At 48.4% G+C, this 15,257-nt stretch overlaps 1 protein-coding gene across 6 annotated transcripts in view; it reads right to left on the bottom strand.

Annotated features, from left to right (window-relative positions):
• The window catches only part of KDM1A (lysine demethylase 1A), a 170,891-nt gene that overhangs the window by 20,872 nt on the left and 134,762 nt on the right, over nt 1-15,257 (bottom strand). For all 6 annotated transcript variants that reach the window (XM_043532231.1, XM_043532230.1, XM_037881554.2 and 3 more), the window contains one exon: nt 14,357-14,544. In XM_043532231.1, the coding sequence (XP_043388166.1) occupies nt 14,357-14,544 (188 nt within the window). The remainder of the gene's footprint in view (nt 1-14,356; nt 14,545-15,257) is intronic.

Raw genomic sequence — 15,257 nt, forward strand, 5'->3', positions numbered from 1 at the left:
GCCCACGAATTGAACAGAAGTTGTGGCACTTCCCAGGTGGACCTATTCGCATCCAGACAGAACAGGGAGTCCCCGACCTCTGGAAGATCACACTGGCCACTTCTGGGTATGACCTCTCAGAGTGAGACGAGAAGGTCCTGCTGAGGTGATCTGCTAGCACGTTCCTGGCCCCAGGGCGGTGGAAGGCCACCAGATGAATGGCATGCTGCACACAGAAGCCCCATAACCAGAGAGCCTGTTGGCAAAGGGCTGATGAGCGGGCTCTGCCTTACTTGCTGATATAGACCATTGCGTTGGTATTGTCTGTTTAGGATTTGAACCATCTTGCCCATCAGGGGGAGGAGGAATGCATGACAGGCCAAGAGTATTGCCCTGAGCTCCCTGATGTTTACGTTTAGAGAGCTATCTTCCTGCGACCAGCGACCATGTCTGCAAAGTTGAGCTCCCCAACCCAGGTCTGAAGCATAGGAGACCAAAACCACTGAAGGGAACTCCTTCCAATACCAAACTGGGGTCCATCCATCATTCCAGGGGCGACTGGATGTATTCCGGTACCATGACCACCCGGGCTAGATAGTGTCTGTTGGGAAGGTAGACCAACACCAGCCACACCTACAGGAGTCTGAAATGGAGTTGCGCATGCCGGACCACATAAGTACAAACTGCCATATGGCCCAACAGCTTGAGGCACATGCGGGCAGTCGTGAGAGGGGGGGTCTCTCATGTGGAAGATCAAGCTTGAAATGGCCTGGAAACAGGACTTTGGCAGAAAGGCTTTGGCCTGTGTAGAGTCAAGGATCGCTCCTATGAACTCTATCTGCTGAAGGGGGGTCAGAGTTGATTTCTGCTCGTTTATCAGCAGGCCCAGATCCCGACAGGTGGGGTGCACCAGATCGAGGCTTCTTTGCACCTGGGCCCGTGACCTTCTCTTGACGAGCCAGTCATCGAAATACAAGTAAATCTGTACTCCTCAGCGTCTCAGGTAAGTAGCCACTATCACCATGCACTTTGTGAAAACCCATGGGGTGGACGAGAGGCCAAAGGGCAGCACCGTGAATTGGAGATGGTGTTGGCCCAACATAAAATGGAGTTTCTGTGTTCATGGAAAATGGATATATAAAAAACAGGCGTCCTTTAAGTCAAGGGCAGTGTACCAGTCTCCTGGATCCAGGGAGTGGATGATGGAGGCCAGGGACACCACGCAAAACTTCAACTTCTTGAGATATTTGTTAAGGCAACGCAGGCCTAGAATGGGTCTGAGGCCCTGTTTGGCCTTCAGGATTAGGAAATATCAAGAACAGAACCCTTTCCCCCCTCATGTCTTGATGGATCTCCTCTACTGCCCCTAGCCGTAGGAGGGTTTCCACTTCCTGAACAAGGAGTTCCTAGAAGGGTCCCTGAAGAGGGATGGCAGAAAACTGTAGGGTACAGCCCGATGCTATTGTGTTGAGCACCCAACTATCTGACGTCAATCAGGCCCATGCAGCCAGGAAAGGACACAACCGGTTCAAAAACAAATGGGGGATGGGGAGGTGGGGTGATTCTGAAGTTAGACTGGGGCACTGTCCGTGAGCGCACCATCAAAATGCCTACCATGGCCGCCCTGCAGGACCAGACTGGGCAGGCGAGGAGGATGAAGCACGACGATAGCATTTAAACCCTTTATCCCATTCCTTTCTCTTATTGGTGCCTTGTCGCAGCAGCCCCCAAGAGCTGGGCGGTGGAGGTAGCCGGTACTGATTCCGAACAGTTTACGGCATGTAAAGGCCCAGCGAACGTAACTTAGTCTGAGAGTCCTTCAGGCCGTGCAGCTTAGCATCAGTCTGCTCCGAGAAGAGAGCATTCCCTTCAAATGGGAGGTCCTGAACAGATAACTGCATCTCCTGGGAGAGCCCCAAGGATTGCAGACACGAAATGCACTTCATGACCACAGCAGAGGCTACAACTCTGGCTGCAGAGTCAGCAGCATTCCACGCCACCTGGAGAGAGCCTCTAGCCACTGCCTTGCCCTTCTCCAGAATGGATGCATACTGCAGACCGAGTCCTGTGGAAGGGAGTCTCTGAACTTACTGAGGGAGTCCCACAAATTAAAATTGTATCTCCCCAACAGGGCCTGATGGTTTGACACCCGGAGCTGGATACTGGCTGTTGAATAAACCTTTCTCCCAAAAAGGTCTAACTTCTTTGCATCTCTGGGAGGGCTCAGGAGTTTCGACGTCGAAGTGGCCCCATGATGATCCAGGGTGGGCAGGTGGTCCATACAGGGTCCTTTGCTCACCACACTCTTTCACTCGCACCGATGCAGATATGCTCAGAGTCGAGTTGAAGCGGGATGGCTCCGATACTGGACGAAGTGCAGCCTCCATGAGGAGGGCTTTTAGGCATATTTACCTTCCTTTCTGGGTCCTTGGCCTAAAGTTTTTGCAAATTCTGTACATCTCCTTTATGTGTGTCTCCCCCAAACATTTCAGGCAGCCATTGTGAGGGTTGCTAACCGGCATCAGCTTATGGCAAGCTGAGCACGGTTTGAAGCCCGGGAACTGGGGCATGCCCCGTCCTTTTGGGTACTCTTAACTAACACTACTTATTAACTAAAATAAACTATGTACAAGAGAAGAACAGTGAGTAATGAAGAAAAAAACGTTATCACACTTGCGGATACAAGAGGAAAGGCGCTCTGACGACCGTCACAAGCAGTAAGAAGAAACTGACAAGGCATAGGGCCGGCGGCGCCTCACATACTGGTACATGAGAGCAGGACTTCAGAGGGCGCCAGGGCTGGCCCTACAGATACTGCTAAAGCAAAAAATTCTGACTGTGCACATGGGTGTGTGCACACCTATCATGGAATCAACATGAGAAACCACTCGAAGAAGAATATAGGGTACTGGGATCACCAGCATATGTTCCTCATTGTACCTCCACAGCCATGCTCCCAGATGCCATTCCCCTCCCTGGGCCAAGTTCAGAGCAGTGAGAACAATTGCACCTGGGAGCTCAGCTTCTTCGAGCCATCTAACACACCTGATGAGTTTGAACCCAACTCAGCTAAACACTGAAAGGGAGAAGAACAAGAGGAGGCAGAGTGACCTGGAGCCTCCTGCTCACTTTTTGCATGCCGCCCTCCACTGAACTGTGTCCCTTTAAAGCAGTGTTTTAATTTATAGATTACAAGGCCAGAAAGTCCCTTTGGGAAAAATCTAGTCTGCCCTGTATAACAAAGGCCACAGAATTTCCCCCCAAGAAGAGGTTATTGACCTTGTACAGTAACTGCTTTTCTTCCTGTGAGTGCTCCACTTCAGGTGTGCATGTGCCTCTCAATCCTTGATCAGACATTTTCAGCTAGCAGCATCTGTTGGGCCCACACATGTAACCTAAGCCGCCTCCTGCCAGACACCGAGGTTATATAGGAGTACGTGGGCAAACCACCCCCAGTTCCTTCTCTACCCAACATCCCTTAGGGAACACTCTAAAGCGGAGGGGAAGGAAGATGGGAGTGGAGCACCCATAAGGACACACATCTCAAAGAACCACAGATAGAGCACAAGGTGAGAAACCTCTTCTTCTTCTTCTAGTAGTGTCCCTATGAGTGCTCCACCTCAGGGGACTTCCAAGCAGTATTCTGCCAGGAGGAGGCGGGAGCTTCAGAAAACCGTCCAGAACTAAAGATAATACTGCAGAACAGAGGGTCGCATCGGATCTGGCAGCCTGGATAAGGGCATAAAGTTGGGTAAAGATATTTATTGAAACCCAGGTAGCAGTCCTACCTATTTTGGAAATTGTTACATTCTTCAGTAATGTTGTAAGATGTTGCCTGAGAACTGGCCAAATGTGCTATCGCTGCATGAGGGGGTTGAGCACCTGCGGTCTCATAAGTGACAATACAACCAGATATCCATTTTGACAGTCTCTAAGGAGAGACAGAGAATCCCTGGCCTCTATCTATGATGGAGATGAAGAGCCTAAGAGATCTTCAGAATTGCCTGGTCCTATCCAAATAGAAGGCCAAAACTCTTCTAACATCCAGGGTATGCGAATAGGATTCCTGTTGAGAATTATGAGGTTTCAGAAAATATACTGGTAGATGGATGGATTGATTAAGGTGGAAATCCTACAGAACTTTCTATAGGAATTTAGGATGTGGGTGTAAGGAGACTTTACCCCTGAAGAATACCATAAAGGGTCTGCCATTAAGGCCCCAATTTACCCAACTCTACAAGCAAAAGTGAGGGCAACTAAGAAGGTATTGGAAATTATCCTGGCCTACAATAAAGTGCAGGTATTTCTTGTGTGATGGGCTTAATTGATATATGAAAATAGGTATCTTGTAGGTCAGGGCTGAAAACCAATCCCCTTCCTCCAATAAGAGAATTATAGTTGCCAGAGTCACCATCCTGAACCTTTAAGGCTTCATGTGCTTTAAGTGTCTTAGATCGGCCTCCCTCCTTCTTTGGCACAAGGAAATACTCTGAGTAGAACTTCTTGTCTTGTGGGGGGAAGGGATCAGTTCTATTGCTTCTAGCTGGAGGAGAGAGTCAAACTGTTGCCTTAACACAAACTCGAGAGACAGGTCCTGAAGAGGGATGGGGAAGGAGGTGGGGATGAGAGGGCATGATGTAAAACGGATGGTACAGTCAGATGTTATGACCTCCATGACCCACTTTTCCGTGGTGGTCAGTTTCCAAGCCTGCTGGATAACAGGAAGGCAGTCCCCTAAACGGGAGAGATGCTCCAATGGGGGCAAGTGTCACTCCAATATGACTTCAGAGGATGGGTGCTCAGTGCTGTCTGAAAAATCAGGCTCCTCTAAGGCATCTTAAGTTTTTTGCCCAAAAATTGAAGTACCCCAAATCACTAGGCCTGAATATTTAGAGAATAAACAGCACTGTAAGATTTTGTTCAGAATAGATCTTGCCAAATAATTATTAGATTAGCAGATGAAAGGAAAGCCGTTATTATATTTGAATTTTAGTACGGGATTTAATTTAATGTTATATTTTGAAAGACAGCCCTTAAAATTTATTTTCATAGTCTTGCATTGAACAACGTTGACTGATATTGGCTGTAGAAACAACAAAAGCATAGAAAAATAGTGAATTAGAGATTGGATGAAGGCAGTATTGAACACCAGATTATCTTCCATGATAGTCTAGAAGAGGAAGTCAACAATATAGTAATTAAACTCACAGCTGATATTAAATTGGGAGTAAATGCAAACACCAATGAGGACAAATAATGCAAAATGACAGAGGTTTGAAATATGGGACGAAAATTAAAAAATATGCAGCTTGGAAAAATGCAGATAAATACATTTAGGGAAAACTTATCTAAAACACACAGACTCAAGGGAAGTAGTAAATTCTGACAGATCTGGGGCAGAGATACAGCAAAGTAACTATGTCTCTCCAATAGTACATAACAGCAAAAAAAAAAAAAAAAAAAAAAAAAAGGCTATATGAATGGGGCTTCACACACAAATAGCCCAGGATAGGGATGTAAAACTCCCTCTGTGTACTGCTCTGGCATGACTGTCTCAAACATTGCACCCAATTCTTGACATCACTTTACCAGAAAGATATTGACAAATCAGAGGGAGTTCAGAGAGGAGCAACAATAATTATCAGGGGATTGGAAGGAGAGACTAGAGATGAATGATTAAAATGGCTAAATACCTAATGCTTGGCTAATTGATTATTAATGTAAAAGGGGGGGGAGGGACACAAAAGGTAAGATTCTACAAATACTAGAAGGATGAAAACACCAACAAGGCAGAGAACTTATTGTGGAGATACAAGGAGGTATAACTAGCAATTACAGGCATTAAATTAAGTCTGCAGAAATTTTAACAGTCAAACATCTAGATTTAGGGAAATCAATTAGGTTGCAGAATAGAACCTGAGAAATTTAAAACAAGACAGGGAGCAAACATACAATAGCGAACAACTGCACAACAGCAGAGAGGGCAAAAGACACCTAACTATGTCTTTTCAATTCTAACTAAGATTAAGGACAGTCGATACTGGGGACCCTATTCCATATGCAGTGCAACCTGCCAGGTCTGCCTCACCTCTCTTTTTAATCACACCTCCTCTCCCAATCCACCAGACTGTGTATTCAGCAAGAGTAAATGCTCACCGCAGGTGTTCAGACCTTCTCGTGGTCATTTAACATCTTTCAGCCCAAAGCAGAAATGCCGTCTGATTCCAGATTAGAGCAGTTGAGAGGCATTAAAATTACTGAGCGAGTCTGAATCCCTGCAGATGAGCAGAATGCATGATTGTGACCAAAAAAGGGGACAGACAAGAACCTTTTGTCCAAAACAGCTCAGGAACATAGTGGAAGATCCTCTGCCTTCCGGCTGTGATCTCTCCAAGAGGGGAGAAGCAAGACAAATTTGAAATTCAGTGGGGATCCTTCAGTATGAAAAGGTCTCACCTATTTTTGCCACATTCTACAATGCCCTGGAAATATTATAAAGGATCACAATTAAGTTTTAATTTTCCCATTACAGATGTGCATCTTCTACTCCTGGGGGAATTCTGCACCACTGCACAATTCAGAATTTATGCAGATTTCCATGTTTTCCCTGCAGATTCGGGGCTGCAGAGCTACTGGTTGCCACTAGGGGCTGCTGAGCTCTGCAGAACCTGGATCGCAGTAAGTGGAGTGCCCAGCCCAGTGGGGATGGAGGCTCTGCGCACCCTGGCTGTCAGCTTGATCCTCATTCTCCTGGTGATAGGAGAGGGCCCATGAGACCCAGCTCTGGCAAAGGGTGAGGAAGGGCAGAGCTGCACTGCACCGCGTCCCCCAGGGGGACAGTAAAGGAGCTGGGTCCAGGTATTCTCAAACTTTTTCTTTCCAAGGCACACCCAACATGCTATAAAAACTCCATGGCCCACCCATGCCACAACAACCGGTTTTCTGCATATAAAAGCCAGGGCTGGTGTTTGAGGGTAGCAAGCACAGCAATTGTCAGAGGCCCCATGCCAAAGGGGGCCCTGTGAAGTTAAGTTGGTCAGGCTTCGGCTTCAGTCCCAAGTGGTGGGGTTTGGGGCCCTGGGCTTCTGCCCCACATGGCGGAGCTTCAACTTTCCGCCCTGGACCCCAGCAAGTCTAATGCCGGCCCTGCTTGGCAGACTCCCTGAAACCTGTTCACAGCCCCCCAGGGGGCCCCAGACCGCTGGTTGAGAACTGCTACCATAGGGGTTTCTTTAACTCTCTACACTCCTGGGGGATCTTTTTTGTTATCTATATTGCTGACACACTTGCTGACAGGTATTTTGAAATAAAATTACCAAAATAATTGAAACTAGAGTGATTATATTGTGTTATATTGACAAATAAAATACACAGAAATTTAAAATGTGGGCAGAATTTTAAATTTTTTGGTGCAGAATTCCCCCAGGAGTAATCTTCACTGCAATGAGATACAGAGACTTTCATCTTACCTCACCAGTTCAAACTCACTGGTAAGTGGCGTATGTAGAACATGCCAATTAAATACATGCCCCCAAATCAGTTAGGTACATGTGAAAAATCTCCATCTAAAAGAGGAAGTTACTTACTGTAACTGGAGGCTCTTCAAGACGTGTGGTCCCTCTCTGTATTCCGAATGTGGTATGCACGTGCACTACGTGCCCAAGTCTGGGAAGTTTCCCCCACACAGCGTCCGTTGTCCAGCGGAGGGTCTTTCCTTGTACTTCCAGCCGAGGGTACAAGGAGCGGTGCAAGTTGATGCCACTCTAGTTCCCCTCTTAATGCAATGTAACCAAGTCCGAAGCAGAGGGGAAGGAGGATGGGCAGTGGAATACAAATAGGAACCACACATCTTAAAGAACGTCCAGCTACAGCAAGTAACCTCCTTGTCTTCTTCGAGTGATGGTTCCACATGGATGCCTTGTGAGCAGTGACCAGTAGGACCCTATCAAATTCACAATCCATTTTGGTCAATTTCATGGTCATAGGATTTTTAAACTGGTAAATTTCTTGATTTCAGCTATTTAAATCTGAAATTTCAGGGTGCTGTAATTGTAAGGATCCAACCAAAAAAGGAGTTGCGGGGGGGAGGGGGATTGTTGGAAGGTTATTTTAAAGGGGGCTGCAGTGCCGCTGCCCTCACTTCTGCGCTGCTACCGGGGGCGGCGCGGCCTTCCGAGCTGGGCAGCTGGAGAGCGGCGGCTCCTGACAGGGAGCCCAGCTCTGGAGGCAGCGCCGCCGCCAGCAGCAGCGCAGAAGGAAGGCTGGTCTGGTACGGTATTGCCATGCTCACTTCTGTGCTGCTTCGGGGGGGAGGGGAGGATGGTGCTGCCTTCAGGGCTGGGCACCTGACCAACAGCCACCGCCCTCCAGCTGCCCAGATCTGAAGGCAGCGCAGAAGTAAGGGTGGCAATAATGTGACACCCCCTCCCCCCCCCGCAACTTCCCTTTGGGTCAGGAACCCTTATTTGAGAAATGCAGGTCTCCCACGTGAAATCTGTATAGGATAAAAGCACACAGAAGACCGATTTCACAGTCCGTGGTAGGGCCCTTGTTTCAGTGTGGAGGTGGGTGTGAAGAGGCTGATGGCAGAGCGATTTGCAAGATGGCCCATCCTACCGCTGCATCCATGGCATGGCTGCTTGCGCGTAGTGTGCTGTAAATGAGTGCACAATTCACCAATGTCCTGCAATAGGACGTCTGATAACACAGCCATGGAAGCAGCCTGTGCCCATGTAGAGTGAGCTGAAACATCCCCAGGAGGCAGGAGGATTGATATCTTGTAGCATTAAGTATGCAGCCTGAGATCCACTTAAGAGATCTTTTGTGAGGATATGGCTTGGCTCCTTGATCTTTCTGCCATGGCAACAAAGTCTCAGACTTTTTAAAGGGCCTAGTTCTTTGTAGGTAGAATGCCAGGGCATGTCTGACGTCAAGGGAGCGTAGCTTCTTGTAGTTCGAAGAGGCATGTGGTTTCAGAAAGAATACAGGTAAGTGGATTGATTGGTTGAGATGGAATTCGAAGACAACCTTGGGGAGGAATTTGGGGTGTAACCACAGTGAAACCTTCTCCTTGTGCAAAACTGTGTAGGGAGGGTCTACCATCATGGCTGCTAGCTCACTGATTCCCCCCCCCCCCCCCGACCCCGGCCGAAGTGATGGCTACTAGGAATGCAACTTTCATGGAAAGGTGGGTCATGTAAAGGTTGCCATAGGTTTGAAGGGTGGCCCTGTGACAGCTGAGAGGACAAGGTTAAGATCCCACTGGGGCATGGGTTTGACAGCAGGTGGGGAAGTCCTGACCAAGCCTTTCATAAAGCATGCCATTGTTGGGTATTTGAAGATAGTGTCTTCCTTCCCCCACTGGAGGGACGCTCTAAGTGCTGCCAGGTGCACATGGAGGGAGCTAAGGCTAAGCCCAATGTTTTCTGGGTGAGGAGATAATTGAAGACAACTGGGATGGTCACCACGTCAAGCGAAAGGTGATGGCGGTGCACTCACTCCAAGAAATGGAGCCACTTCACCCGCTGGTGGACTCTTTCCTGCTCTGGTTAAGGATCCATTGGACCAGGGCTGAACATGCATGTTCTACGTTAGACGTCCATCCAAACACCAGCCTGTGAGGTGAAAGGAGTTTGAATTGGGATACCTGAGTCTCCTTTGGTCCTATGTGAGAAGATCCGGGAAAGACCAGAGCCTGAACAGTGGTCGGGTGGAGAGCTTCAAGAGCTCTGCGATTTAGAACTGCTGGGGTCAGTAAAGTGCTATGAAAATGATGGTGGCCCCATCTCAGTCAACTTTTAGGAGAAAGTGAGGGAAAAGGGGAATCGGAAGAAAGGCACATCGAAGGTCACCTGTCCAGGAAAACAGGAGAGCATCACCCTGGGAGTCACTGCTTACAGCCCCCTTCAAGCAGTAGCACTGTTGTGTAGACTTGTCCTGACACACCAATTCCACAGCCTGACTGCCTTGGAGCAAAGGGAATGAGATGTTGCCCTCCCTGCTTGTTGATGTTGTCCAACAGGATCTGCACGTGGAGGGAGAGTATAAGGCAGGGGTTCTCAAACTGGGGGATGCAAGGTGGTTACATGGGGGTCTTGAGCTGTCAGCTCCATGAGGCTGACACCCCCAAGCCTCCATTAAATTAAATCCCACCCCATTTTTAATTTAGAAGGGGGTCACACTCAGAGGCTTGCTGTGTGAAAGGGGTTACCAATACAAAAAGTTTGAAAACCACTGGTATAAGGGGAAGGAAGGCTTTGCAGGCAAGATGAACTGCTTTGAGTTCCAGGATGTTTATGTGTAACGTGGCTTCCCATGGCATTCATTCATCTTGTGCAGTGTGGTCCAGATGGGCACCCCATCCTGTAAGGGAGGTGTCATCATGATGGTGGCTCTCAGTCTGGGAGGGCTGAAAGGGGTCTCATTTATGACCTTGGTCAGATCGGACCACCAAGTGAGAGGGGCCAGAACGTCTGAGGGAACAGTGACCCTGAAGTCAATGTGGTCCCCTGGCTGGGTTGCAGGTTGAATTAAGCCAGGCTTGTAGGTGCTGCAGGTGAAGTCTCACAAGCGGTGTCATGTAGGTGCAGGCGGCCATGTGCTCCAAAAGAAAGAGGCAAAGTGGGCAATCAGGGTGGTCATTGTGAAGAACTGGTCCACCAAAAGGAAGGCTCATTTAGAGACTGAGTCCAGCCTTGCCCCTATAAAGTTTATCATCTGCCTGGGCGATAAAATAGATTCCTAAGGAGGAAAGGAGGTGTTGAAGAGACTGAATCACAAGAACTTCTTGCTGAAATTGTTCCACTAGAAGCTAGTCATTCAGGTACAGGAATACCGAACGCCCCCGGCACCCATCTGTGCCACTACAACTACGAACATGTTCATAAAGGCCCTCGGTGCTGTCACTAGGCCGAAAGGGAGGACGCGAAACTGGTAGTGTTGTTGCCCCCACTTTTAATCAGAAGAACTTCCTGTGAGACAGTTGGATGTCCACATGGAAGTATGCGTCTTTCACGTTGAGAGCCACGAACCATACTCCCTCCTGGAAGGAGGGAATTATCGATGCCAAAGTGGCCACCCAGAATTACTGCTTTCTGATTAATATATTTAGCTGACAAAGATCCAGGATGGGCCTCTGCTTTTTTTGGGAATGAAGAAATGTGGTTAGTAGAAATGTTTCCCCTGGTATTGAGGAAGGACACCATCTATAGCACCCTTGAGGAGCAAGGGCTCTGCTTCCTGCTGGAAAATAAATTGGTGGGAGGGGTCCCCTGAAGGGAGTCAGGAGGGAGGGTGATAAGGCACGAAGGAACGAAACTATGGAGTTGCTGTGGTGGATAATCTCCAGTACCCATCTGTCCACGGGGATCTTGCCCCAACTATGGGCAAAGAGGTTAAGAAGGCTGCCAAAGATGACAGGAGACAAAGTATGTGGCATCACAGTTGGTTTGTGGGTCCTAACCTGCATGTCAAAATTGACTCTTTGCCTACAGCTGAGAGAGGTTTGAGGTGGCGGCAGAGGCCAGGGTCAGAAAGCGGGCTCTCTGGGACCTCTGTCATTTGCGGCGAGGTTCCGGTGGCTGTTGATAGGACAGGTAGGTGGCCATGGTCTGAAGGACTGGTGCTTCTTCCTGGGAGTTGGGGTGTAGATTCCCAGTGACTGCAGAGTGGAGCGTGAGTTATTCAGGGACTGCAGAGACTCATCCACCTTGTTGTTAAAAAGATTGTTTTTGTCAAAAGGGAGGTTCTCCATGGTGTTTTGGACCTCCCTCAAGAAAGCCGAAGACTTGAGCCAAGAGTCTCTGAGCATAACCAGCCTGGTGGCAAGATAATTGGATGCAGTGTCAGCAGCGTCCACCACAGCCTTGAGGGCCACTTTTGCTACCAGTTTCCCCTCACATCTACCGAAGTCTGGAATTAGGCCTGGTCATCTACAGGAGCTTGTCCTTAAACTCTGCCAGCCTGCTGTAGGGGTTGAAATCATACTTAGCCAACAGTGCCTGGTAGTTGGCTATACAAAACTGCAATCCCACAGAGAAAAAGACCTTCCTGCCTAGGAGGGTCAACATTTTCAACTCCTTGTCTAGAGGGGTGGACTTTTGTGGGTGTTGTCAAGCCTGCTCCGCAACTGTTTGCGCCATGAGTGAATTAGGGGCTGGGTGCATAACCAGGAAATCAGTCCCTTTGGCTGGCATGGGGTGGGGGCGCCTGATATGCGCCAAACCATTCTGATCTGTGCCAGTATGGCCTCATTTACAGGATATCCAGGAGATGACGCTGGGGATACTGGACCTCCTCCAGCGGAATTTATAGATTGCTACATGTGTAGCTACCAGTTCTTGGTATTGCTGGTGGTCACCCAGCAGAGAGGGCAGCAAAGGGATGACCCCCTCATCCAGCAACAAGGAGGCTCCAGTGGCAGTACCAATTCCACATCTTCCTTGTCATATACCAGTGGAGCTGGCTGTGAGAAGGGGAGGAAGGATAAGACCCCTGTGATGGTGCTGGACAGCTGTGGTATGGGTCCCAGGGGCTCCAGCAGACCCAGAAAGAGGATTCCATCAGTCTCAGCAGACCCCATGCTTCCCTGGGGCGGGTTATGCCAGGCAGATAAGGTTGCCTTGGCTCTCTCTCTGGGCTCCTGTGCTGCGGCAGACACACTGGCAGGGCTATGTCCTGGGACACCTCTGAGTCGGATGACGGGTCCACTGGAAACAGCGTTAGTGGGGAGCCCCGATCCGATGGATGGGAAAGGGGCCTCTCCTTCAACAGGAGTAACAGTTCATCCTCAGGCATAGGAATGTCCCAGAGAATGGATAGACGCGACAAGAGCAGAGACTATGGGTATGGCAGGAACACCTCTTTCAGTCAGGAACATCTCCGTACATCCTAGAGCCCATGGGGTTACCATTGAGAATACAGAGGGACCCAGTTTGGCTGGTCTGAGGATTGACATGGCGGCAATCATAGAACACGTGGGGCCGCACTCGTAGTTGGGTGCTCCATATGTCTCACCACTGACATGGTACTGATGAATCCTGCTTCTTCTTTACCTTACCTTCCAGTTGGGCGGTCTTTAGCAACGGTTCCATGGGATCCACATGCAACATCTCACCAGACTTGGCAGGCTCAGTGAGGAAACACGTCTCTTATGAGCAGTCCGTTGTGGGGATCTACTCTTACGCCTATGAGATATAGTTTCTTACTTGTGTGGGGAGGAGCTTGTCCTTGGACTTCTGTGCCAATGGCTCCACACCATGGCTTATGCTAGGAGGGGCACTACAAGTCAGCAGAGGCCACTGTACAGGGGGGTATCCCTGGTCAGGATCAGATTGAGCCCGGGATCTCATAGCCTCTTCCATCAGGAATGTATGGAGTCAGAGCTCATAAACCTCTGTAGTTCTGGGCAGGAAGGACTTACAGAGGCTGCACTTCGTCGAGATGTTCACCTCACCCAGACAGTAGAGACATCATTGATGCTCCTTACTGATGGAAAAGGAACAAGTGTAGGATACACAGTTCTTGAAGCCCGGGACCTTGGGCATGGTCCTCAGGTAGCGAGGAGTTCTTCCCCTCAGCTGGGGAGGGGTTCTATACTAACTATGCAAAACCATTTACACAGGTATACAGAACAACTTTCTTATTGAAATAAGAGCGAAGGAGGAATAGGGGTTCCGACTCAGGCCATGGGGCCGTAAGAAGGAACTGGAGTGGTGTTCACCTGTACTGCGCCTTATATCCTTGGTCAGAAGCATGAGGAAAAACACTGCGCATATATGAGTCAATAGGCATTGCTTGGAGGAAACGCCCAGACTCAGGTGCATGAGCACCCAAGTGTGGAATATACATAGGGACCGTCACACAAAAGAACCACCACCGATTGGCATTTCATTTGGCAGTCTCACAGAGACCAAAGATTTAATCAGCATGGGACTGAACTATCCTCTTAAAGAGGTGTTCTTCCAATCCAGATCACAATCAAGGCATAGTGGCGCGGATGTGTACCAACAGGTCTTCAGCAGATGTAAACTGAGGTTCTTTGCTTCAATGCTGCACTTATGATGCCACCTGGTACCCAGAAGCACACTACAAAGCTACGCAGTAAAGAGGAGAAATACCTTAAGAAGGATAAGGGAGGTTCTAGCTCCTACAGTAGAAATGGAAAAGACAGAATTTGTCTGGTATCCTTTTATAGATGTGTTCCTAATTCAAGCTCAGTGCATCTCACATTTTGCACAAAAATGACTCTTCACACAATTCAAAGAATGGGGTTCTAGAAAGAAAGAGGGGGGGGAGCTGCTCTCCAGCTTAGCATGCATTCCAGAATCTATTTATCGTACTAATTCCTCTACTGCTTTTCCCCTCCCGGTCAAGTTACCTTGTTAAGATTGCCAAATCCCATTCTCTGCACAGCAGACGTTTTCCACTCAGGAAGAGGAGGCACAAACTGTACAGCAGGTGGTTGCTGTTTCAACACTCCCAAGGGAAGAGTGCACAGGACAGCATCACATTTATAAATAAAAGTCTGGCTAGTGGAGCGGGTGTTCACAGCTATCACTTCGCATCCTGGTAAAGGTAAGGAAAAGCACGGATTTAGACATTTAATAAGCCAGGGTCCTATGGAAAAAAACAGTGCATGATCATATACTTAGGAGACTATCATAATGCATTCGCACAGTGGGACAGAATTTACGTTGCACAGACAACCTTAATTCTGACATGGTCTAATTTTTGAGTGCTTGAATCTGCAATATTAACAGCATTCAAGGAATTCAGTATTTGAATAACTAAGCACTATGGTAATACAAGGACTGTTCAGAGATAACACTAAGTACTAAGGCCCCCACTGCAGAGCACCCTGAGCAAATACATACATTGACATTCCCTGCCCCATAGCTCTGCAAAGATGTGGGAAACGCCTTAATCTTGATACCAATAGAGACAGGATGCCAATGGAGATTCAAGAAGGGGAATAATATAGGCAGAGCAGTGACACAGGAAGATATTTCAGCTACAACGTTTTATGTAGGCTAGACAAGGTAGAAGGAAGGTCAGAGTGGGTGATTGCCACATTCAAGGCAGGAGATGTCTACTGTATTGAGAATGACCAAGTTTCTTGAGTGTTGCATCTATGCCTGCTGAGTTGGCTTCCTTTAATTCTCTTTAATCACCCTATTTTGTTGCTGTCACTTTCCAATGAAACTGCTCTCAAATAGTTACCTCAGAGCCCAATCTAAGAGTTTAGCAGCCTTGCTGGAGCCCTAGGCATAACTTAGCGT

Source organism: Chelonia mydas, chromosome 19 (genome assembly GCF_015237465.2).
Source record: "Chelonia mydas isolate rCheMyd1 chromosome 19, rCheMyd1.pri.v2, whole genome shotgun sequence".
Taxonomy (NCBI): Eukaryota; Metazoa; Chordata; order Testudines; family Cheloniidae; genus Chelonia; species Chelonia mydas.